This window comes from Rhinolophus sinicus, chromosome 17 (assembly GCF_057876585.1).
Source record: "Rhinolophus sinicus isolate RSI-liver-muscle chromosome 17, RSI-T2T, whole genome shotgun sequence".
In the NCBI taxonomy this organism is placed as follows: Eukaryota; Metazoa; Chordata; class Mammalia; order Chiroptera; family Rhinolophidae; genus Rhinolophus; species Rhinolophus sinicus.
Window position 1 is genome coordinate 205,153,031 of NC_142517.1, and position 25,116 is coordinate 205,178,146.

General features: G+C 42.6%; 1 protein-coding gene across 1 annotated transcript in view; it reads right to left on the bottom strand.

Moving 5' to 3' along the window:
• DNER (delta/notch like EGF repeat containing) overlaps nucleotides 1-25,116 on the bottom strand; it is a 274,382-nt gene that overhangs the window by 87,523 nt on the left and 161,743 nt on the right. Inside the window, exon 6 of the mRNA XM_019737353.3 lies at nucleotides 10,458-10,611. Coding sequence (XP_019592912.2) covers nucleotides 10,458-10,611 — 154 coding nt within the window. The remainder of the gene's footprint in view (nucleotides 1-10,457; nucleotides 10,612-25,116) is intronic.

Below are 25,116 nucleotides of genomic sequence, written 5' to 3' on the forward strand. Positions count from 1 at the left end.
TTGAGAAAACACCCTGGTGCTGTCGTTTGATTGCCAGCAATGTAACAAAAAGCCTGTGCCCCCCACCAGCACCCCAAGTCAACATTTATACTGCCTGTACTCTTCAAATGAAGGAAACGTTTGTGGGGTTTAGTAGCAAATTACATGAGGCATAAGCAAAGTTGGCCAGATGAATCAGACTATTAAAAAAACAAGGCAATCAATCACTTGTTTTTCCAAATATCTCTTTCCCCACACAATTTTTTTTGTGTATGATGATTCCACTACTGAAATAAAAATATTCCCCCGCTGTTGCTTTGACTCTGAGAGGCAGAATCTAATTGTTTCTTTGGAGAGCTGTCCTGGAAGCTTCCAAGGTGAGAATTGTGGTGAGAGCTATTTTTAACATTCCTGATCTTTTAATAGCCTGGCCTGTGCAGTGAGGGGAAGCTGCTGGATTTGTTAAAAGCCTGATGCCAGCAGAGAGTCCACCAGCCCCAGCCCTTGCCCTGGGGGAGGTCTGAGCAACCCCAGCTGGGGCCTCAGCCACCGTTGCTGAGACAGATGCCTAATATTAGCAACTGAAGCAGGAAATAAATAACAGGAATCTGTCCACCATCAAGGCGTTCAACTTCCGAGGCATTCAATTTCAACGTCGGAAGTCAGGAGTTATGGTATTTAGCAGAAAACACTAGTAAGATTTGCTGGCACGGGAAAAAGACATCTGAACAAATGCAAACACGATTTAAAAACCAAAGGCAAAGAGAAGATATAGGATGCCCATCTGTGAAAGGTAATTAATAAAATATAATTTAAACGGGAATATGCACTAGAAAGAAAAGCATGAGAGAATGCTGACATGCAGCAGAATTAGGAAAATCCATCTCAGGGTTAGAAATAAAGTAACCACATCTGAGAAGTACACAGGCAAAAGACACAATGGAACACAGTGGTTTGGGGAGTGAAAGGTCCTGGTGGTGACACAATGATCAGCTGAGTGAGGACAACAGAGCATTGACTGTGACCTTCATTTCTCTCATGGGTGAAACAGGGCTGATGATGATACCTGGCCCCCTCCCGAGCTGGTTGTCATGATTGAAAGACATCAGCTCCGAGAAGGAGCAGGAGCCATTCCGATCAAGTGCGGCCTTGAGTCCATAATAGCTCGCATCATGCCTGGCACATAATGAATGAATAATTTATGGATTTTAACACTGCCAAGCAATATGCCAATATTGTTTGATCTCTCAGTTTTTAACAGGCAGCTTAGAGCAGTGGTTCCCCAAGTGTGGTCCCCAGACCAGCAGCAGAAGCATCACCTGGGAACTCACGACAAATGCAGACTCACCAGCATTACCCCAGACCCAAAGGATCAGAGACTCTGGGGGTACGGCCCAGAAATCTGTGTTTTAAGATGCCCTCCAGGTGATTTTTGAAACAAAGTATAAGCTAAAAGTTGGAGCACCACTGATCTGGAAAACTAGCAGCAAGCAGTGTTTTAATAGCAAAGTATTGATGTTATTTATTTAAGAATTACACCTATAATGCAGATTACAAAGGAAGATCTAAGAGTGAAAGTATATCGTATATCACAGGCTGACAGGACCTGAGGAGCTGGCCTTTACTGACTGGACTGTCAACACACAGTTTCTTTTCATGAGTGGAAGCCTCGAGACTAAATTATTGTACCTGTCATTGCATGGTTTCCAGGTCTGTTTCCCTATTCTTTAAGAGCCCGTGGCAGTGATTTTTGTCCCCAGCTCCTTTTTTTTTGTACCCATTATATAGTGACTAATGACAGCATAAGCACCATGCATCACTATTTTTTAAATAATCCCTTTCGTCCCATTTCCCTTAAACTTACATAAGAAATTGTGATACTGCTATAGGCCAGACTGTTTATGACACTGATATCTTCTAATCTGGTCATTACAAAGGGGGAAAGATTTTTAAGAAAGTTCCTTTCACTGAGTAGTATCTCCCTCTGAGAAACTGAAATCAAAAAGGAGAAAACGTTAAGTTAATTAAGAATGTATGCCATGGGATAGACAAGAGATTAACAAAGATGTTTATCCGTTGAATTTTAAGTTTGGGCAATAAATCAAACCGCAGAGAAGGCATTCATCCATTCTTTCAAAAAGAATTTTTTTTGTGAGTAAAAATTCACAACTGGGGAGTCTGAAAGAAGTTTAGAAACATTCCTGCCTGCAGGGAGCTTACCCTCCAGGTGAGCAGAGAAGACCCTTCACAAGAAACAAACACAGCCTGTGAGCAAAAGCAGGGAAATGGTACGAAGTCGGGCCCATTTAGATGCCAGTGACGAGACCGTAGGGGAGAAAGGCTGGGCTGAGGTCAGGCTGACAGGAGCTGAGGAGCTGGCCATACCTAGGACGATAGACTCCAGACCCCACACTCTGACTCCTCATGTGTTTTTTCTTTCCCTTTCCTGAGGCTTGTCTGTAAAAACTGTGACAGCCGAGCAAGACCAACCCTGAGGCAGGGAAAGTGGGTGGGGGGTGGCCTGCTCAGGCCTGGCTCTCCTTGGTCTTCGCTGAGGGTCCCACATGGTCCCACATGGCTCGCCAGACAGGGAGTTGCAGAAGGAGCCCAGGCCAAGTCTCCGGCTAGAGGAAGTGGTGGTAGAGGCTAGTGTAGGGCATCCGACTATTGGCTTGTCAGTAATAACAGCAGCAGCCGATGTTTAGTGAGTGCTCACTGTATGCCAGGCCTCTTTCTAAGCCCACCACACGTGCCAGCTTATTTAATCTTCCCCACAACCACTGGACTGTGATGCTTGGAACGCTGTCACCTTATCATAATTTACAGATAGAAAGATGAGACCCAGTGAGATGAGGCAATTTCCCCCAAAGTCACACAGAGAATGGGTCGTGGGTGCAGGCTTGGCATGGGTGCCATCTGACCTCACAGCCCAGCTTGCTCCCCGCCCAGTCCTGGCTTCTGGGTGTTGTGCTGCGGTCGTGAGCAAGGCAGCTGGAATCGTGGAGAGGGTGCCCAGGCTTCTCGCAATCCTTCAGGAGGCAGATGACAGGAGCTTGAACTAGGGCATTGGCGATGGAAGAGGAAGTGAAGCACAGGGCCAGATGGGGCATCATCGTAAATAAAGCAAACCTGGCGACTATCCAGAGCTAAATAAGCTGCGGGAATTGATCGTGAGGACTGAGCTTCCAGCCTGAGTGATGAGGGCGGCGATGGCACGACTGATAGAAACTGGAGCCCGTCGGAAGAGGGCAGCTTGAAAGCACGTGTGGGAGGCAGAGGGAGGAGGACACAGCAGGTCTGGGTTGAGTCTAAGAGGAGGGGTGAGGTGTTAGCAGACACATCAGTGCCAAGTCCCGTGAACGTGCGGCAGCTGAGGTGACAGGCCAGGCTGCAAGCGAGGGTCTGGAAGCCATCCACTTAGAGGCGACAGCTCAGGACGAGTGATTGCTGCCAAAGGCAGAGGACAGCGGCTGAAGAAGGAGGGCTAAGACCTGAGCTCTGACGCCAGAAAGGGGAGAAGAAGGAAGGGAGGAGGGTTGGCGATCGCAGGAGAACAGACACAGTGCAGTGTTGTGGACGGCAGGTAAGAAATGCGTCCCCGTCGGCAGGATGAAGACTGAGCGAGAGCCCTGGAAACCAGCGAGAAGAACATCGCCCGTGACCTTGGAGAAGCAGTGCCATGATGTAAAGAGAAGGAAGTGTAAGGGCACACACAGAAAAGTACGAATTGGAAACAGACCAACATGTGGCAGCGATGAAGTAGAGGAGAGAAGAGGAGGAAGAGAAGGCAAACCTAAGAAAGCAGCAGCCATGACTTACTGAATTCTGCTTGTGTGAGGGTCTGGTATTCAGATGAGACCCGAGAATCCCTGCAGACAAGAGGCGAGGGGGAGGGAGCTGGAAGGTGGCAGGGAGCAGAAGACAGAACAGGGTGGAAGCATAAGGTGTGAAGGAGGAGAGAAGGGAGAGCATATCAAGCTGGGCTTCACAGAAGCACTATTCACAATCTCCAAAAGGCAGAAACAACCCAAATGTCCATCAGCAGATGAATGGTTAACAAAATGTGGTGTATCCATTCAATGGAGTATTATTCAACCAGAGAAAAGAATGAAGGACTGAGACCTGCTACAGATGAATGAACCTTAGCAACATGATGCTAAGTAAAAGAAGCCAGCCCCACATATAGTTCAACTTATTTCAATGTCAAAAATAGGCAAATCTACAGGGACAGGAAGTAGGCCAGTGGTTGCTCAGGGCTGGGGAGGGGGCGGGAAGAGTGGCGAGATCAGCTAAGGGGAGGAGGGCTGCTTATTGTGGTGATGAAAATGGCCTAGAATTGATTGTCATGATGGTTAAACAACTCTGTGAATATACTGGAAACCACTGAATTGTACACTTTGGTGGTATGTGAATTGTATCTCAATAAAGCTGTTATAAAAATTAAAAAGCCCTGGAGTCATCCACTTTCACTTACAGCTCACATTCAGCCCACTAGCACGTGGAGCGGCATACCTTCAAACACACTCCAAGTGGAAAACGTCTCAGCATCACCAGTACCACAGTGCTCAAACTGTCCGGGTGGTAAACGGCGTCCTAACTGGTTTCCCAATTTTCCTTCCCTACGTTTATTCTTCACCAGCTTCCAGAGTGATCCTTTCTACAGGGAAATTAGATAGCCCACCCCAGTTCACCCCTCCAATCGCTTCCTGTCACCTCAGGATAAAGTCCCAGTCCTTCCTCCATGGCCTGGTCCAGCTTCCTTCCCAGAGCTGTCTCACTGCTGGTTCTCCTGGCACTGCGCTCGTCACACACTCCAGGCATATTCATGCCTCAGGACCTTTGCATGTGCTATTCCCGCTGCCTGGATTGCTACTGCCCCCAATATTCACATTACTACAAGCTCGTGTTACTCACATCTCTCCACAAGCAGTTCCCGTTCAGAGAGGCCCTCCGTAGTCACCCTATCTACAGTCCTACTGTCACTTCTCTTCACCTCTTCACCCTGTTCTATTTGTGTTCATAGCACCTATCGCTACCTGACCCTTTCCCCTGACTACACACACACAGAGTACACATATATGAAAGCGCACACACACACACACACACACACACACACACACACACACACACACACCAAAGGACACCCAGCTGCACAGTTGACTCATCTCCTCTTTTGTGAGTACATGACTGCCCTGAGCACAGGGCTTTGCTATTTTGCCATTGTAGTCACCACCTAGGAAATGCCTGGCACATAAGAGATGTTCAATAAATAATTGGTGAATGAATGTTTGATCCTCACAACAATCCATTTTTTAAAGATGAGGAACCCCAAGGGCAGAACTAGGTCAGGAGGGTCACACAAGGTCACTTAACCATTAAGTAGAAGAGGCTGCATTAAAAGCCCAGCCAGCCATGTCACACTTTTTGTTTTGTCCCCCAGCCCCAAATGCTGCTCTCTCTGGTCCCAAGAGGGGGTGAATGGCATGACACCAGCATACATACATTCATAGCCTGTCAGAGGCGTCCATACCTTCCTCTCTGTTCATCGGTAATGGAAAATTCACTAACCATGAATATGCTGGACCCAAAGACGGACAGAGGGTGAAGTGACCAGAGTTGCTGCTTTTCTGCAGTCTCGGTGACCTCGGTCAAGTCCTCCAGCCTCCGGGACTCACCAGGCTTCCCACACTTGACATACAGAGACTTTCCGTTCTGAACGCCTGACCTAACCCACTTTTGACAAACCGTATTCATGATCTGCTAATGTGCTCACTTCCAGAGCTTAAACTGGGTGGGAGGACTCGGCAAATCTCCTCGGGCTTTGTCTCCAGGAGGAGGTGACCCACTTCTAAGTCACAACTCCAAGGGCCCTAGAGGTCTTCTGAGCTACATTCAGTGTTTGAAAGAGTAAAGCTGGGATACTCACTATGGTGGCCCTGCCTTGGGAATGACGAGTTTTTGAAAACACGCTAAATCACCAACTAATTGTACAATGAGGGACCCTGAAGTTGAGAAATGCTGATAATATTTTGGCAGTGGTGGCTCTGAACAGGTACCACAGCTATGCTTTTCCGAAAAAGCTGCTTTGAGGAAAAACTATACTCTCGAAATTAGAAGTTTTTTATAAAATAAACCCGGATTTAAAAAGCTAACTTTCAACGTAATCATTCATTGTGTGTCGGCTACGTGCAAAGCACAGGGTTTGGCACTGACAGAGTGGAAAAAGTAAGACAATGTCACAGTTGCTGCCCTCAGGCCAGCCACAGTCTGACATGGGAGGCAAAAAACACAACATGTGCTGTGGGGAGAAGCCCAAGGAGACAAGGCAGAGAAAGGAGAAGCGAATTGAGCCACTACTATATGTCTTGTGTAGAATTTCATTTCATTCATTCAGCAAATCTTTATTTAGCACCTTCTATATGCCAGGGCTAGGGAGTAGAGACACATGTCCACAGAACAGACCACAAACTTGCATCCTCATTTAATTCTCATAACCAGCCATGCGAGGGTTGTAATCTCCTTGCAGACTGGAAGAAGCAAGCCCAAAAAGGTTGTATAACTTGCTCAAACAAATGGTAGGGATGGAAGCAGGATTTAGGCTGCTGGCTCCAGAGGCTGTGCCAAGTGGTAGGGGTACAGACTCCAGGGCAGATGGTACCAGGTCTCCTGCCTCCGGCACTTAGGGTTCATGTAACCTCAGGCAACAGGCAGGGAGGGTCTCTAGGAAGCTCATCTTGAATCAGAAAGTAAGACACTGTGGCAATGCAACGTAGCCCACATTTAAGGCCTAATTGGATGGGATTTACGACGGTCATCTGAGCATTTTGAATCCAGAGCCTGTGCTCTTAACCAGTATGCTACAATGTTTTAAAAAACTAAGTAAAAAAGACTTTCTGATTCTGCTCGTCACACTAATTTTGCCACTAAACTTGTCTTTGGAGCAGTCCACGTTTGCTGTTCATTCATTCTCACATCCTGCCCACCTCCTGTTCACCTCATCCCTGCCAACCAGTGTCACTTGAGGAAGCTTCTAGGCCACATGAAAACTAAGTGGCAATGACTTATCTCCAGATACGCTGCTCCTCTTCAGAGGGTTTGGTCACTTCTGGCTACCCTCCCTCGCATCTGGCCCTGTATGTAGTCTGTTAGAGGTCCCTCAAAGCTAATGTAGCTCTTATCACATCAGTGCAATAGGAAGCTGCCAATGGCTGGGACAAACCCTGTTGACAAAGCCGTAACCTCCTGCTAGATTCTCCGGCAATATTTGATGCTGTTGACAATCCCCCTCATTTTGAAAGTATTACAAAGACGTTTCAAAAAAATCAATCACACTTTATAAAAATGTCCTCCCCAAAATAAAAATTTTACTGACCATAATCTATAATTCATTTTATATTGTATACAGGTGTATATGACATATATCAATGTTTTACAATTTTAAAAACTCATCGCATGCTTCCAAGAAATTGTATTTAAAATCAAAATGAAAACTATAACAGAGAGCTTGTTACTTAACCAACTCAACACCCCGTCTGCCATATTCCTACACTTCTGATTACCCATGACTCAAAAAATTCTATTTCTACTGGCACTGGACACAGAAATTATAGCAAATTATCACAATGTTATAAAATCTGGAGTTGAAGCTGCTTTGCTGACAATATTTTCACTTTCCAAGAAATGTCTCCTCTCCAGAGAAATGAGCATTGCATCACGACAATGTCTCCGTGAAAAGACATTGTTGGGAATTTTTGTTCTCTGGTGACAAGAACCTGGTTTGAATTCACTCATTCACCAAACAAGATAATTTCTCATGATCAAGCTTGCAATAATCAGAGCACAGCAGGATAAATTTTCAAAAGGAAAATACACTTCCCACTGTTTGCCATTTCTTATGTCTATATCTGGAGCTTCGCAGGGCAATTAGTTGATGTTAATTAACCTGTAAATAGTTCTTCCACAAAGGAAATATAGATTTCCTATGGAAAATAAGTTTTTCAAGGACATTCAGAAGTCAATTTACTATAAAACTCCTCTTTTTGATCAACCAGTTCCCTTTTTTGGACAAAATTGCTTAATATTTCTTCTTTTAAAAAGAGACCTGTTTGAGATGAGAGAGTTGAAAGACATGGTCTTGAGCCACATATTTGTACGAGGAAAGTACTCAGCACACAGTGTGGCTGCATACACAGAGAGAGTATAATAAGATGGTCAAGAACATGAGCTTTGGAGGCCGGGGGACCTGGTTCAAAGCCCAGCCCCAGTAGTTGGCCTGTGCAGCTGGCATGGCAGAGACCTTGAGAATGTTCACCTCTTCCTCAGTGAGCCTCTAGGGACTAAGTGACCGAATTCTAGGTAAAGGCATGTGGTGGAAATGATATAAGACACCTCCAGGCAGTGCTGTGGGAATATGACACAGGACCCTCCAGATCCCTAAGTGACCACCTGGAGGCCAAGTGTCTTCATCAGACTATGACACAGCAGAAATTAACCTTTTCTTGGAATCCACTGGGATTTGGGGATTGATGTGTTCCTGCAGTAGAGTCAGGTGTTGCTCAACCTAATATTCTTGGCCAACTTACAAAATTCCCTCAGTTTTCTCACTTATAAAATCAGCATGATTAAGAGTGCTTAACTCAGAGATTGTTCTAAAAACAACTTTGGAAAGCACTTAGCACAGCCCTGGCACACGGTAAACACTCAGTAAACATTAGCTGTGTGTGTGTGTGTGTGTGTGTGTGTGTGTGTGTGTGTGCAGCTTATTGCGATGTAGAGCTAAAAGGGGGAAAGGGGGCTGTTCTTACTACTGGAAATAGGAACTGATAAAGTAGAAACCTGCTTAAGAGAACCGCAGGAACAAGTCAGAAAGTGATGAGAAAAGACAGAGTTCAGGTCCTGGGGAAACCGTTTTCCCAAATCTTTTCTACCTCTGATTAGGATTTGTCCTAGAACACGGGGAAGAATGGAGGCAATGGGGGAAATGCCAAGTAGGCACTTAGATCAATGGGTTTGAAGGGTGCCTCACCTGGAGATACAAATGTAGGAGACACACTATGAAAGTGTTAAAATGAATTAAGTACTTCCACATGTACTGACATGGAAGGAAATCTATGATCTACTGGAAAAAAGCAAGTTCTAGAACAATGTATATACTGTAATCACTTTTTAAAAACATATAGAAAAACATTTAATCATCTGATCTGCAAGAAAAATATGCAAATTCACACATAGATACACACACACACACATGCACAGACACACGGCGGGGAGACGGAGAGGGAGGAGGAGAAGAGAGAGGAAGGGAGGGAGGAAGAGAGGGGGAGGGAGGGAGGGAGGGAGGGAGGGAGAGACAGAGACAGAGACAGAGACAGAGACAGAGACAGAGACAGAGACAGAGACAGAGACAGAGACAGAGAGAGAGAGAGAGAGAGAGGGAGAGATCTGGAAAGAACATACCAAACTATTCAAACGACCCCTGTGATTTGATGAAGTTTGGGTCGGGATAGATGAGTAAAGAACTTTTTCATTTATAAACTTCTGCATTGTTGGGTCTTGTTTCTTATGATGAACATTTAATCCCCCCAACTCCCACCTCCTTCTGTCCCTCTCCCTCTCTCCACCCCCAACCCCTACCTCATTCTGAATCCCCACTCAGTGGCAGAAGTTGGCAACAGGATGAAATGCAAAAGGAAAGATGACATCATTTTTGAAAGATGATGTCACATTATTTGATAATAAAAAAGGAGTAATTTGGTGTTTGCTTTTAAGCTGTATAGGCATGTTCTCTGGTAAATGCCATTCGTGCTCCCCGAGGGTTAAGCATGGAGGCGGCTAAGCAGTGAGTCCACTAAACTGGCTGGCAGACCATAGTAGGGGGTGGGCACACTGTCTCCTGCAGGCTCCTGAGACTCACTCATTGTGCTCTGAGGCTTTGAAAGTCTCGTGCAACATCCACGAATCCCCTGCACTCATCAAGGAATATTAAGGCTTTGCCTCATTGCAGGGAACAGTGTGCCAGGAACTCAGGTGAAGGAACATACACGAACAAAAGGAAATGAACAGAAACAGGCAGATTAGGTGGCTTTACATAACCACCTGTGCAGTTGATTCTAGGTTTTTCTTAAATGATTCAGCATAATCACCCAGCACAGGGCCAGCACACACATGGTACATATCTGCAGAGTTGTTTTTGAAACATCCAGGCCTCTATTTGATCAAGAATATCATTATCCCAGAACGAAAATGGTGGAATGCTCAGACGGAAATGTCAGAAAGCCAGCCGACGGACAGGGCGCTTATTCCCATGTGAACGTCCTTCTTCCTTTCCCTGATTATATAAAGCAGAGACTGACAGAATCAAAGGGGATTTTGAAGGCACCTTGTCCCACCCCTGGACAATTATTGTCTAGCCATCCTTAATTAATAAGCGTATATTCTACAGAGTGATATATAATAGTGATTAGCTTTGGCGACCCTACCAGCAAGGCAGACACAGGTGAAATTGCTTCCATCTTGCTTTTCCTTTGCATCAACACAGCTCGCGTCGTTCTGGCAGGGCTTCCTCTGGCAGGCATCAAACTCTTCACAGAAAGTTCCAATATACTGATCATCGCAGTTACAGGAAAAAGTTGCCTAAAATACAAATGGACAGTGTATGTTACTTGAGTCCTCTAAACTGTATGCTGTGGCTGTGAAACTCCAAGTTCTCGAGCACCACTTCTTTTTAGAATTATGCCAACACTATTTTTAATCATATCACTTATATCGTGACCTGATTAAAACCATAGCTTTAAAAGAAATGTATTGCTTTACAGTGTAATTTCTAACATTTATTTGTATGGGTCTTCATTCATATTTATTCCTACCACTTTCAATCTTCCTAAAATAGAAATAGAAAGGATAACTTTAAGCAAAAAAAAAAAAAAAAGAAGAAGAAGAAGTTTTGCTGACCTGGAAATGCTGACATGAAAATGGCAATATTGCTGGAGCAGATATATTGTGCAACAGCCATTAAATTAGATGTCACTCCAACCAACTAAAATCCCTCGGCATACACAGCACTGGTGACCAAAGCATCATCAAATGTCCTACTCGGCCCACCCTTCCAGAGCATTGCGTTTACTGAATCCCCCTGTAAATTAGCCTCAACTTACCACCATGCAGTTGACTTGAATCAAGAGAAAATAAAAGCACTGTAATTCAAGTAACCTGCTTTTTTTGTTGTTGTTTTATATTAAGATTATCTTAGTAAAAGAGCACATCTCAGACCCAGAAGACTGAATTTGGAAGGTTCATTTCTGAGACAGTTGTAAAATCCAAATAAAACAGAGCCTTATCGCTGGCCAGAGGGTGGTGACACATCTGACAGAAACACAACTGTGGCTCCAAAGCCTGTGTGAAGCAATGTCGATGGTTACTGCAGATTTTCATGAAGAAAGGAGGGAAGGAGGCAAAAGAGAATGGCACAAGCAAACCTCACTACTTAAAAAAACAAAACAAAATGGAAAAAGCACCTTTCCCAGCTCTCCTGAAGCCTCAGGCAGGTGTTCAAATCTCTACAATTCCAAAGCCCCGCCCACAGCATCTCCTAAGCACACCCTCCCTCTCTCTCCTGCGCCCCAGCTTCCTGCCCCTAACCTTAGAGAGACTCTCCCCTCTTCAGGTGTTGTTAACCAAGGATCCTCACCCTGTACCTCCACACCCAAGCACAACACAGCGTCTTCCTTCCTCCAGAAGGAAAAAACAGCGTCATCCATTCCTCTCTTCAATTTTCTTTAGTCTCTCAGTCGAGTTTTAGTGTTCTTGCCCATTCCCTGATAAATTTATTCCCGCATATTTAGATTTCTTTGAGGCTATTGTTAATGAGCTATTTTCCTCATCCCTTTCTTATAATACCCATCACACTGGCTAGTGACTGTTACTGATATAGAAAGTGTTAGTTATGTCAGTAGTCATCACACTGAGCTCTCATTACAGGTCAGCGAGTTTTTGGTTGATTTTCTTGTTTTCTAGATAAAACACAACCTCCAACATCTGCCTATAAATTGCAAACAATGATAACATTGCCTTCCCTTCTCCAGCCTTCCCAGTTACATTAGTGGCTCTTCCAGAATAATTTTGATTTCAAAAGGAGGTTTGTAGAATTTACCACTAAGTAATATGCTGAATGATGATTGAATTTTATCAAATGTCATTTTAGCTTCTATTATTAAAAACAGATACTTTATAGATAAAATTATAATTTAAAAAATTGTCTATTTTTTTTTAAATCTTGAACATATCACTGCGCAAATTGAATGTTTAAATGTCCTAGTACTGACTCCACTTTGCATTCCTGGAAAGAAACACCCACTGAGGTCATCATGCAAAACTGTTTCATGGCTGCGTTCTATATGTAGTCATGGGTATGATGCTTCCCATCCAACTTGCCCGCCCCAACACACTTCTTCTCTAAGAAAAAGTGTCCCTTGCATGGTGAGATCGTATTTTACACCATAAGAGGACTCCCTTGCCACAGCGATTAAACCAGGAGTGGATGGACCCGACCTCAGCAACCATCCAAGAGGCCAGACAGTCAAACATGACATTTACCTGGACCAAAACTACCAGATTGTATATAGGTACATTTCTCTTGTTAATCGAATATGTTTTCTTAAGGGAATATGACAAGTTCTTATAATCTGCAGAGTCAGGTCTTCTTTAAGAACATCGAAACAAGAACAATTGGAATTAAAACAATGGTTTTTTCTCAGAGCTAAATTTTCTGCCATCTCTTTCTATCATCTCTCACACCTCTTTGTGGCAAATGGAAATTCGCTTTTCATTCTAGCAATAGTTGGCTTCCTATCTGACTTTTCATGATATTGTGAGTTTTTTCCTTTTGTGTTTGCCTACGAGGTCAGACAATTAAGTTCACAAACTCATCCTAGAAAAAGTGCTACATACCGTGTTTCCCCGAAATAAAACCTAGCCAGACAATCAGCTCTAAAGCATCTTTTGGAGCAAAAATTAATATAAGACCTGGTATTATTATATTATATTATATTATATTATATTATATTATATTATATTATATTATATTATATTATACCTGGTCTTATAGTAAAATAAGACCAGGTCTTATATTAATTTTTGCTCCAAAAGATGCTTTAGAGCTGATTGTCTGGCTAGGTCTTATTTCGGGGAAACATGGTAACCAGAAAATAAGCCCCAGCATGATTTTTCAGGATGCCATCCCCTGAACATAAGCCCTAATGCGTCTTTTGGAGCAAACCTTAACACATTTTTTGCAGGAAACAAGTAAACTCATCATAGGCGGGAAAATGCCCGCTTACAATTAATATACGACCCAGTCTTATTTTCGGGGAAACATGGTACCTCATTGCTGAATATCATTACAGTCACCTTGAAGTCCTCCCCTTGGGAAGCTGTGCACCAATGCCGGTGCCTCGTCCATCTTTCAAAGCAGTTTTAACTCTTTTTCTGGAACGGCCATCAGAACTGTCATCATATTACCCTTGATGTCCTGAATATCATCAAAATGTCTTCCTTTCAATATTTCCTTTTTCTTTAGGTAAAGAAAGAAGTCATTGGGGGCCAGATCAGGTGCGTAGGGAGGGTGTTCCAATACAGTTATTTGTTTACTGGCTAAAAACTCCCTCGCAGACAGTGCTGTGTGAGCTGGTGCATTGTCATGATGCAAGAGTCATGAATGGTTGGTGAAAAGTTCAGGTCGTCTTTTTCACGCAGCCTTTTCAGCACTTCCAAATAGTAAACTTAGTTAACTGTTTGTCCAGTTGGTACAAATTCATAATGAATAATTCCCCTGATATCAAGAAAAGGTTAACAATAGCGCTGCAACAAGTTCGCGAACTTAATTGTCAGACCTTGTAGACGTTGTAATTGCAAGCTGAGAGGAGCTGCATGAAGGAGGTTAGAAAGGTAGCCTTTTAAATAGGAAACTCCTTGTGTAGAACTGTCTTCTAAGGAAAATACTATCCTTGCACAAATGTACACCAGAGCACACCTTTGGAGCCCATTGTGCATCTGGAGATGTGTGGCATGCCCAGTGCATACAATTCCAAAGCGGGCCTCAGCGTCATAATAAGTTACACAATAAGTTACTATGTGTCATTATTTTTGGCAGCTAGCCTCTAAAATTTACTTGGTCTGTATCCAGACAGTCCATATTGCAGATCAATTTCTTTGGTTATTTGGGCGATACATTTTGCATATCATCCGTGTGGTCCATGGAAACTATGTTACTTATGAAAGTAAATTATTAAAAGCCCCAAATTAAGTATCTGCAGGTTCACTTTTTAAATTGAATTTAAAGCCAAAACAGAAGCCACACATTTGTTTTGATTTGTTTTAAGCAGGAACCTTGAAATAAACTTTAAGAAACTGCTGAAGCAATTGCTTTTGAGCAAGCAAAATATTGAATTAATTTTTAAACTTTGATTGATGGATGAGGAAGATGAATATAGCCATGGTCATAAAATAAAGTTAGATTTCTTCCCAAGTCTATTTTCTAAGAATGAAGAGCTTTCCTATAATATTCAAAGGTTTCTTTTAATAGATTCAAGACTGTTGACTTATAAGAAGCCATTAATCTTCACTAGACGCTATGTTTTTAGCATATTTTTTGCGGAAAGCTGTGTTTGATCACTGAAAGTTGTAAACTGTTTACCAACCAAGCAATGTATCCTGCTGACTATGATATCACTAATCTAGGTCCAATTAACTTAACCACATAAGACACAAAACAGACTTACTTAAAATCAGTAGCTTAGCTAAATTAAGACTCGATGCTTCCTGGCAAAATTATTGTATATGTATATGTAAACGTCTTTCTTAAGTAAAATGAAAAGTGATTCACAGAGATTAATTTTAAAACCCAATGTGGAATCTCAATTTTCCTCAACAGCTTGAAGTCAAACATTCCATGTGTACATTAATGAAATGTTCTCAGATCGTGGTAAAAAGCTTACTTTGAAAAGTTCTAGGTTAAAAAATATTTTCAGTCATCCCTGCACTCATTTACTCACCATTCAACAAAGTGAGCAGTGACCGTACGCCCAGGACTGCTCTAGGAGCTGGAAACTCAAAAGTGCTCAAGACTCTCTCAGGGAGATGATATTCCAGTGGGGGTGACTGACGATAAATAGAGTGAACAAGTAAATAAGGTAGTACATTCGGTGATAAATGCTGTGGGGGGAACTAAAGTAGGGGAGGGGGAGAAAAGTGGGGGGCGGTTATGTAGGGCGTGCGGAGAAGGGGACAACTGGACAAAGACCTGTTGGAGGTGAAGGAGTGGGCCGTGGAGGCATCTGAGGGAAGATTTCTAGGCAAAGGGAATGGTCAGTGTAAAGACGCCAAGGTGGAGACTAGCCCTCCCAAGAAGGAGCCAGTGGGCCGTGTGGCAGGGAGAGTGGTAGGACACGAAAGAGGAGGCTCAGATGACACAGGGCTATGGTTCTCATCTAGAGGCCATCTCACCCCTGGGGGACGTGGCAGTGTCGCATGACATTTTCTGTTGTCACAGCAGGGGGCTTGCTACACGCATCTAGTGAATCGCAATGAGGGATGCTGCTAAATATCCTACAATGCACAGGACAGGCCCCAGAACAAGGAATTTTCTGGCACAAATGTTGACAGTGCTCAGTTGAAAACCCTGATGTAGAGCTTTATAAGCCTCTGTAAGGATTCTGGCTTGAAAGAAAACTTTGGAAACCGTAGTTCATGTGCCAAAAAAGACCCAAAATTGTATTATACGTAGTAATGTTGCTTTACATTACATTACCTTGTTTCACTATTATAGCTTAGTTTATTCTGGTAACACCCTAACCCTGACTAGAAGTAATTCCCACGCATCTCAAAGCAGAAGTTGATGGCCATTTATTCAGGCAAAGTTGAATTAGCTCTTCAATTTTCATAGTAGGATGCTAGCGGTGCCGTCTGAGATGATCTTCCAAGTGTAAGCGTATCTTTATTCAGCATTGTCAGACCTCATAGCATAACTGGCTCTTACCAGATGATTTAACTGAAGCTGGGTATCGTCCAACTTTCATTCATCAACCCCCTTCATTCAACAAAGGTTTTGGACACTTCCATATGCCAAGCAACACAGCGAGTATTAGAGACAGATAAAGGACAGGAGACAGTCCCCGTTCTCATGGAGCTTATATTCTAGTTTATACCCTAGAGTGACAATGAAGACATGCATAACATCCTGTCACGTAATGGTAAGTGCCACCAAGAAATGTAAATTGAGATGAATGGACTGCGAGGAATGGTGGGAGGCAAGCTGACTGTCACCTCAATCCAAGTCTGGTTGGAAGGACCAATGTTTCTGAAGACGTGTGCATGCATAGAGCTCAGCCTTCTCCACACAGTCAGGGTTTTGCTTGACACTTACATTAAACCCAACCACCAGGAAACTGTATCCTGGACTATGTTCTCTTGCCCTCTCTTTCACTGAGTTGAAAGTGGATTGTTTTCACTGAGTTCATGTTTCAGCGTATGCTGTCAACTAAATATTGAAGGGTCCTATCAGAAACCATCCCAAGTAAACCTACTATTGCATTTACTATGAGGACATTGTTGAGAACAATAAATAGCTACATGTTTTTGGGCTGCATTTGTACAGCTCTAGCCAGGAAAATTCACTCATTTTAGTGCCAGTAAAAATTTTGCTAGTCGTGAGAACTGATGTTTTGTCCTCACAATCAGGGCAGATCATATGACTGCACTGTTTGTTTTTTACTATTTGATTTGGCTGCAGTTAAGCTCAGAGTCTACTGGAGATTGAACTTTAACAACCATCTAGGGCTCTGTGACCTAGATGACTATGTCCCCTTTCTAACTTGGATATTGCTTTCTAATTTATATCTTCTCAGAGTCTGACTTCTGTTTGATATTTTTATATTTCAATACTGTCTGAAATAAAAAAAAATACTGTATGAAATATACAGCCAAATGTATGAATAACTAATCTAAACTCCCCTTCGTGGAACCTAAGGCCCTTGACAATCTGGCCCCAACTTTCTTTTTCTGTCTTATTCTCTTATCATGTTCACCTCAGGAAAGCCCAATTGTCAAGAACAAAGCATGAGAAACTTGACTTCTGTCTTTAAGAATCAGAATTTATCCATTCTATTTTATTTCCTCTCTTCAACCAAGTATACAGAAAATACAGTTATCTCTTCTTGATATCCCAGTGACCTCAGTGCAAACATAAAATCCCCAGCTTACCCGACATTGACACTCATTGTTTATAGAGCTTGCTTGCAGTGAAGCATCTCATTAATCTCCACCACCTCTGGCAGGTGGGTATGACCAGATCTATTTTAGGAGTTGAGAACAGACTTGACAGAGACGTCAGAAAAATTGTTTAAGGTATCCCGGCAGACAAGTATAAGGTCAGGGCTTAAGCCCCTATCAATAGATTGCAAATCCTTTTCCACGCTCAGCGGTGTATTATCCTATCGTCACCGTGATGGGACCCACGGATGCCTGGGGGGCACTGCTCTAGGACACAAACGTGAATAAGACCCTCTCATGGAGATTATATTCCAGAGGAGATGCTGACTATAAACGAAATGAACAAGTAAATAAGGTAGTAAATTAAGTGATAAATGCTATGGAGGAAATAAAATAGGGAGTGGGGAAAGACCATAACCCCTGACAACTGTAGTATTTTAGATCCTGCTCTGCATTTCTTGTCATTTTTCTACCTTCTCCTTGCTATCTGGCTCCGTTCCTTATCAACATCATTGACTGTCCTTTTGGTTCACTGACTCTAATTTCCTTTAGCCAAATTTATTCAAATGAGATGTCAAAATGGACTAAAGAAAGCCTTCCTGAAGGTTGAAAGCATCTCTTGTACATAAAGTGCCTAACCACTCATGAAGACTTGGAAACTCTGACAGGAAGACCGTTCACCAGAATTGGGGGTCCCTGACATCTGGGACTTCAGTTACTCATATGCATAATAGACATTTGCATGTTCGTTCAATTAAGCTGACTTTCTAACAAGCTGCTTAAAGGTAGACTTGCACGCAGACCACCCTCCTCTCCTATTTCCTTTCTATCTCTGATGACTTTGTGTTTTGTTAAGATCGCATCATGGCAACTTATACATTCCTCAACAGCACGTTCATACTAAAACTCAAACAAGATTAGGACAATCCCAGGCAAAACAAGGTGACGAACAGGCCCCTGAGCCTCTGAAAAATGGAAAGGAGATTATTTAAACCACTCCTGGTTAAAGGACACTCCAGGCCAATTTCAGTTTCCATCATGGGCCAGCCTGGTTCCACACAACATCAAGGCCATTCATAATTAAAAGTCTGAACAACTGCAAGGTCAAAACTCTGGCTAACGAATTGATAATTGTTGAAGCTAAATGATGCACATGTGGTGGTTTGCCCAATTACTCTGACGTGTGTTTGAAACTTCCCATAATAAAACAGTTTGTGCTTTTATGGTAAGAGTCTGGCTAAGTCCCAAGAAAGAAAAGATAAAACTGAAATATCCGAGTCACATGTCAACATCCCGTGCCCCGCTGCACCCTGGGGAATCCGCGGCTGCATTTACTGCAGGGAGGTTGTGGAGGACACTGTCTGCACATCACCAAAGCCTCGGACAGGAAGCCCCTCTCAGACACCTAGTCCATATCCAAGCGCCACGAAAAGCTGTGCTCATCCAAAGGGACTGCCAAGTTTTCCCCTGCGAACAACATGAATCCTGAACATAAAACAGCATATTTCCCTCTGAACAACCGAATCTTCTTGAAGAGAAGGCTCAACCATTCCTACGCCATGGGGAGGCTTGGCGGCCTCTCAGCGTCCCATGCACACCACCCTGAGGTCACAAGCAGGGCACACCCAGCCCCGGCCTTGTCTGGGAGAGAGCAGCTCCTGCTTACGGAGCCCGTGGGTAACAACGCAGAAGACCTCTCTCTGCGCTAGCTCTTCACACAGTTGCAGGGCCAAGAAGCAGAGTCTGTTGCCCAGTGCTGGAAAGCTCTGGAATCTCTTTGCTCCTAGTTAATGGAGGAGCTGCAGGTGCAATTGCCCGGGAAGAGAATCCCCGATGGAAGGGCCTTCTGTGGCGCCTCGACCGAGAGCTTACATTGCTCTCAGCAGACTTTGGAGAAGGAAGGCAGCGACCCCAGATAGCTCATGTACCAACACAGCCCCAGTCAGATTCTAGCCCCAGCTGTCCCATCACCCCAAATACACTGACCATGAATCACTGGAGACAGAGACCACAGATGTCTGGTCCAGTAATCCTCAGCCAACGACCTATTATCCCAGCGCCTAGGTCATGGAAACCAGACCAGGTCTGAAATGACATAGTGGACAGACACTCAAACCAGGTAAAAAGCAGTCACCATAGCACACATGTTCATCTGGTTACACAGAGGTGCTACAACTAAAGGGTCAGATGAGTCTAGCGTGTTCTTAGATACACGTAGAATTTAGCCTTTTGCTAAACCCAGATTTAGTATATCAAGAAACAGAACGGACTGCTTGCATGTAAAATTTAAGAGACTATATGAGACTTCTATTTATGATGCAAAAGTGCTTACAAATACTTTTCCCTGAGCCCAGGCCACACAAGAACACCTGGAACCCAGCCAGACAGACAAATTGTTCCCTTTTGTTGGGACACGGGGATCTATCTCAAAGCAAAACTCACTGTGAATTACTTACATTCCTTTCTAAATTCCTTTTTAAATTATTTTTAAAATTCCTGTCTATTAGCTGGATCTTATTGTTCTATTCATTGTACGTGTAATTTAAACAACATACTTGCATTGTTTATAACTCATAATCTTATTTTCCCGTTAGACATTAGATATTCTATTGCTCTTCTCTTTGGGTTCATTAACCATAAACGTAGCAGCTTATTTTAAAAAAAATAAGCTTAGAAACATGCAGGTCATCTAAACATTAAATTCAAGACCTGACATTCATGAATTCATAGAATTCATTTCTTTGGCTTAAATGTTAAATTCGAAATAATAGAAACAATAATGAATGAGAGTCCTGCTCTCTCCTTCCAAAGGACATTGAAGTTGATTACTGAAGGGAGAAGAAGGTAAATGTGCTTCAGGAAATTTTGTAAAAGCCTTTCTTCCTAAAACTGGTTGTATGGATTGGCAGGATGGAGATGTTCAAATGCAGTGTCTAACCGTATCCTGCCAATTTACATGTTCTCAGCACTCTGAGTGTAGCCATAATTAGGCATAAGATTTCCTAATTATGAAGTCTTGACCTTCAGTTCACTGACATCTGTGTACTTATTTGCTGCAATGTTCCAATTCACTAACAAAGTTTGGCTTTAAAAAAAAAAAATGAGTATCACTGAAAATTCATCTTTTATTGAATTCCCCCCCCCCAAAAAAAGCCTTACCCCACAAGTAAATGACATACAATTCTTTCTTATTTAAAAATTCCATTAAGTCTTCTAGTTATTTCCTTTATTACATCAAAAGAAAATGGTAAGGAAAAAAGCTTTAACAACGTGGACATTGTGATGTATAAATTATTGATGAGAACTCATTAAAGAACAAAGATCCTTCCCAATATCTTCAGGTTACCTCGATGGAAAACTCACCATGAATTACATTTTTAAATATAAAGCAAAGACGATAAACCAGTGGCAACTTTTTCTAAAGATGGAAAGCCGATGGGGACAGGGCAGGGTGCCAAACTGCCGTTTAAGAAGAAAGCCCCATGCTTAGCATCATGCAAGGATTCACTTAATCCTCCCAACAGTCTTGAAAGGTTAGTATCCCTTTTCTCTTTCACCAATGACAGATCAGAGAATTTAAGTAGCTTGCTCAAGGTCACACAGCGAGTCAGAGGCAGAGGGAGGCAGATTTGGTCTGGTAAAGACATTCTTACAGTTTATGATATTCAGAAATGCAAGGAATTAAGTTACAAAGTATGAGGGGCAGTGTTCAAATAACATTCTGAGAAAGGGGATAAGGGGAGTATTTACGCACTGAGTAGGAATTTGAAGGGGACGATTTCCAAAGGCTTCTTAGATCTGATGGCCCTGGGTTTCGGTCCCATATAGGCCACAAATCCCCACTGTCACAATCCCACTCCAAGTGAATTCATGCCACCTCATGTGTTTCTTTCCTATTCTCACTGTTTTCATCTGTTAGTGCTGCCATAACAAAGTACCACAGACTGGGTGGCTTAAAATACAAAAATTTATTTTCTCCCAATTCTAGAAGCTGGGAACTCCAGAATTAAGGTGTCGGCAGGGTGGGTTTCTTTGAAGGCCTCTGTCCTTGACTTACAGATTACTGCTCCCTCTGTCCTCACGTGGCCTTCCCTCTGTGTATGTCCACTTCGTAATCTCTGCTTTTTCTAAGGACACCTGTCACAAAGGATTAGAGCCCATCCATACGACCTCATTTCACGGTCATCACCTCTTTAAAGGCCCAATCTCCAAATTCAGTCACATTCTAAGGCACTGGGGGGTAGGATTTCAATATAGGAATTTTGCGGGGATACAATTCAGCCCATAACTCCCACCCACCCCGTCTCTGGCTTATTCCTCCAACTGTTTTCGGAGCAGTCTTCTCCAAATGCTGCTTTCAGTCCTTCACAAATATTTGGTGCTTACAATATTCAACCTATTATCCTAGAAAACACACAGTTTTCACACAACTGAACAATAGCTGTGTGCAAACGTTTGCACTGCACATTCAGAGACATATAAGATACAGTTCCTGTGCTCTAGGACTTGACCATCTGGTTAGAGATATAAGTCTGCGTCCCTATCATCATCACTGTCATCTTCATCATGAACATTTATTAAACGCTGAATAAATGCTGAGCACTGTTCTAAGGGTTTTGCAAAACTACAGTTACCCTCATTGTTAGTTAGTCCAAGTTTATATTTGAGGAAGCTTAGGCATAGAGAGAGTGAGCAAATTGGCCAAGTGGCACCAGGGAATTAATTGAAAAGTTGTAAGTTGAACCCAGATAATCTGATTCCAGGGCTTGCCTTCTACATGGAAAGAACCTACATTAAACGTGAACCACAGACAACCATGTAGCACGGTAAGAGAAACCACTGCATTGCTTGCTGAGATCCTACTCCTGGTTCTTCTATCTCCTTGACCTTGGGTAAGTAATTTATATTATTTATTACTTTGTTTTCTGTTGGACCTCACTTCTACAATAGGAGAAAATAAAAGGAAATGTGCTGCCACCAAAATGTGCTATTATTTATGTTGCAATTTGCAGAATTTAACTGTTGAAAGATCTAAAATGATACAATAGGTATTCAACAACATCTCGCCAATAGGATGTGTCCCCAATTCCCATCGGTAGCCAGTAGGCGGCTCTTCCTCTGAATATTTATAACTTGAACCTAGATTTACTTTCCTATTGGACCTATAATTCTCCTTTGCTTTGGTCTTCACATCTATTTTCCTCTTAATAGATTACTTTATAGTTTATGTACCTTTGTGAATAGTCTCAAATGCAATTCAAAGACACCGAAAATAAAAAAGTAAAACACAACATAGAGTTGATATAAGGGATCAGGCAGCCTTCCTTAGGGAAAGTGAACGCAATTTTTCAGGCCCCGTGTTTTCCTATTGGATAAGAATATACGCAAGTAAATCACAGCCTAAATTCTAAGAGGTTTGTCCCTGATACTGTGGAGTTTGACTAAACACATTTTTCAGCATTAGAAGGGAGAAAACAAAGCTCTTTTTATTTTACTGTGAACGATTTTTATTTACATGGAGTCCCTAATCTGATAAATGCATTTCTTACTTTATTGACTTTACCTCACAGAAATTGAAATTACACCAGCAAAGGTGGGAAGGTCCTATCACTCATTTTAATTAAATCTTGTCTCAATAAATGTTTGTTGCTTTCATCATTTTAATACTGAACAAATGGCAAGTTATTATCTAATAAAAGTGTTTCTCTGGGAGAATTAGAAAAGAATCATTCTAATAATTTCCAGAAGCAACTCATCCAAATATGTAACTCGGGTAGCAAAAGGTAAGGTTACAGGCAAGGGGAATCTTGCTTTTTTCCAAACTGTTTTTGTTTATCTATAATATTCACATGAAGTGATTTCTTTTGGGTGATTAATTTAGTCCTCTAATTCTGAATAAGAGAAAATCTATGTATAAATTTTGAATGTAAGGATATTAACACTGTCATATCTTCCTTTCAAAAATTTCTTGGTTAATCTAACATATTTTAACCATTTTGATGCTTGTAGTTTCTCTTCTCATTCACGTATGACTTTTGGAATAGGATACTGGATTGAACATCCCTTGGCATTTCCTGGGTGATAGGAGTGTCTTCTGTTCTAATGAGGTGACTCTGTGTGGGCTCCTGGATGAGGGGGTGGTCAACAGAAAGACCAAGCCATGCTTAGAAGCTTGGGGTTTTCAGCTCTACCCGCATCCTCCAGAGAGGGGAGAGGGGCTGGAGATGGAGTTAATAACTGATCTGCCTACCTGAGGAGGCCTCCGTGAAACCCCAATAATACAGGGTCCGGTGAGCTTCCAGGATGGCAAAGCCCACAGCAGGAGGGTGAAACACCCCAGCTCCACCGGAACAGAAACTCCTGCATGCAGGACACTCCCAGACCTCACCCTACATATCTTTTCATCGGTCTGCTCACCTGTATCCTTTATCATATTCTTTAATAAACTGCTAAATGTAAGTAAGTGTTTCCCTGAGTCCTGTGAGCCACGCTAGCAAATTAATTAAACCCAAAAAAGAGGGCCACTGAAACCTCCACTGTCACAGGTTAGTCAGAAGCACAGGTGACAACGTGGACTTGCGACTGGCATCTGAAGTGGGGAGAGGACAGTCTTGTGGGACTGAGCCCTTCACCTGTGGGGTCTGATGCTCTCTCCAGGTAGATGGTGTCAGAACCAAGCTGACTTCTTGGACACTCTACTGTTCTGAGAACTGCTTGTTGGTGTGGGGACAACCTCCACACCTTTAGGGACCAGAAGTGTCACAAGTGAAGAGTTATCTGAGAAGGTAAAGGAGACATACGGGATAAAGAAACACACAGTAGGGAAGAACTGGGTTTTTCCCTACACAGGAAGGTGGAAAACTGAGTTTTACCTTTACAGGTTCTTTATTTGAAGAAAACAAAAAAGGCATGCTTTCATAAGAAGAGATGAAATGCTGCTATTTGTGACAACTTGGATAGCACTTCAGAGTATCAAACTAAGAGAAGTAAGTCAAATAGAAAAGAATAAGAATCATACGATTATGCTCATCTGTGGGATATAAAACAAAAAGCAACAAATGAACAAGCAAAACAAACAAAACAACTCACTGACAAAGACAACAGCATGATGGTGACCAAAGGGGAAGGGGTGGGGGAGATTGAAGAGGGTAACAGTCATCAAATATATGGTGACAGAAGGAGACTAAACTTTGAGTGATGAGCACATAATTGGATATACAGATGACATATGATACCTAGTATTATACACTTGAAGCTTAGATAATCTTATTAACCAATGTCACCCCAATAAATTTAATTTAAAAAAAAAAAAAGGCATGCTTAATTTCCTAGAGCCTCAGTATTCCCATTATTAGATGGGATAATGAAATATCCATGTCACAGGACTGTGGGGTGTGGAAGTCCTTGAGCTGGAAGATCCAGGTACGTGCTGGAAAAAAAACATTAAGCTCACTTCCGCTTTTATGAGCACCAGCGCTGGCAAAGGACGATATACCTAGTTTGTGGCCGCCATACATGACAGTCCTCAGTGTAGACGCCAATCTCAAATCATTTTTCCTAATTACAATTTTTAGATGCACATGTTGGAAAGAAAAATAAAAGAAAAGATCCTATGAGCTGGCCCAAATTCCTGTTTTCTCTGAGGGCTGCATGAATGGGTTTCTGCTATGGAACGGGTTCAAGGTCATTTATGTCAGCAGATGAGTGCATCTCTTAGAGCTTCTCAGCCTCTTCTAAAAGAAAAGTAGTTTTGCTCATTTGGCATTAACACCTGTCTCAGAATGGCTCAAACGCCACCAGCCCCCACCCCCATTACTAAACTAGGAGGAAATAGAAACCAAACATAAGGCTCAGATTTGCTGTCAAATTTAACAC